Source organism: Coptis chinensis, chromosome 1 (genome assembly GCF_015680905.1).
Source record: "Coptis chinensis isolate HL-2020 chromosome 1, ASM1568090v1, whole genome shotgun sequence".
Lineage (NCBI taxonomy): Eukaryota > Viridiplantae > Streptophyta > Magnoliopsida > Ranunculales > Ranunculaceae > Coptis > Coptis chinensis.
Genome location: NC_141456.1, coordinates 38,177,717 through 38,178,610, shown reverse-complemented (window position 1 = coordinate 38,178,610; position 894 = coordinate 38,177,717). Strand labels below are relative to the sequence as shown.

At 43.8% G+C, this 894-nt stretch overlaps 1 protein-coding gene across 1 annotated transcript; it reads right to left on the bottom strand.

The window, feature by feature from the left end:
- Positions 1-417, bottom strand: LOC147523860 (uncharacterized). Its single transcript, XM_086572728.1, has one exon. The coding sequence runs from the start codon at positions 415-417 to the stop codon at positions 1-3; it is 417 nt and encodes a 138-aa protein (XP_086428854.1).
- Positions 418-894: the final 477 nt, after the last annotated feature.

Sequence of the window (894 nt, the reverse complement as noted above, 5' to 3'; positions counted from 1 at the left end):
CTAGTGGTAAGTTGCCACTCGAATAGCGGTGAGGTCACGACGTTCTTCCAATAGGTTAACTTTGCGAGAGAGAATGGACTCGTTCTGCCCAGATTCAACGATCTCTGATCGAGTCTTTGTAATTGTCAGCTCGAAAGGAATGACAGCCTCTGTGTCGTAGCATAGTGAGAACGGTGACTTGCCTATACTAGAGCGAGATGTTATCTTGTATGCCCATAGAATGTTCTCCAGCTGCATTGGCCATTGGCTTTTGTTTCTTTCAATCTTTTTCTTTAAATTCTCCAAATTTGCTTTGTTAGTTGCTTCTACTTGACCGTTGCTTTGGGTGTACTTGGGAGTGGAGAACGTGTGCACGATCTTCCATTTTGCCAAGAACTCCTTCACTATTTTGCCCTTGAACTGAGAGCCATTGTCCATGACCAGCATGTGGGTAGATCGAACCAGGTGATTATGTTGGTCCAGATGAAATTCCTAATGTTGGACTCTTTGACATGAGCCAATAGGATCGTTTCCATCCATTTGGTGCAGTGATCCGTTGCAACTAGTATGAACCAAAAGCCTGTGCTTTTTTGTGGGATGAATGGACCCATGATATCCATTCCCCACATATGAAAATGTTGATCAGTTTGCGAGTTGGCTGGATGATGTTGTGGCCAAATGTTTTGCACTTTATGCATTTGAGTACATACTTTTTGGCATCGATCTGCATTATTGGCCAGAAGTATCCTTGGGAGATCGCTTTGTGTGCCAAAGAGCGACCTCCTGCGTGATTCACATTGTCCCTCATGGATCTCTGCAAAAATAATCTGACCCTGTTCTGGGCTTATGCATCTCAGATAGGGTCCTCTAGCATACTTTTTGAAAAGTTTGTTGTTTACAAGGCAGTAGCGACCT

What these genes read in the sequence shown, in the direction of transcription:
- LOC147523860 (XM_086572728.1), bottom strand. Translation starts at nt 417, where the DNA reads ATGGACAATGGCTCTCAGTTCAAGGGCAAAATAGTGAAGGAGTTCTTG.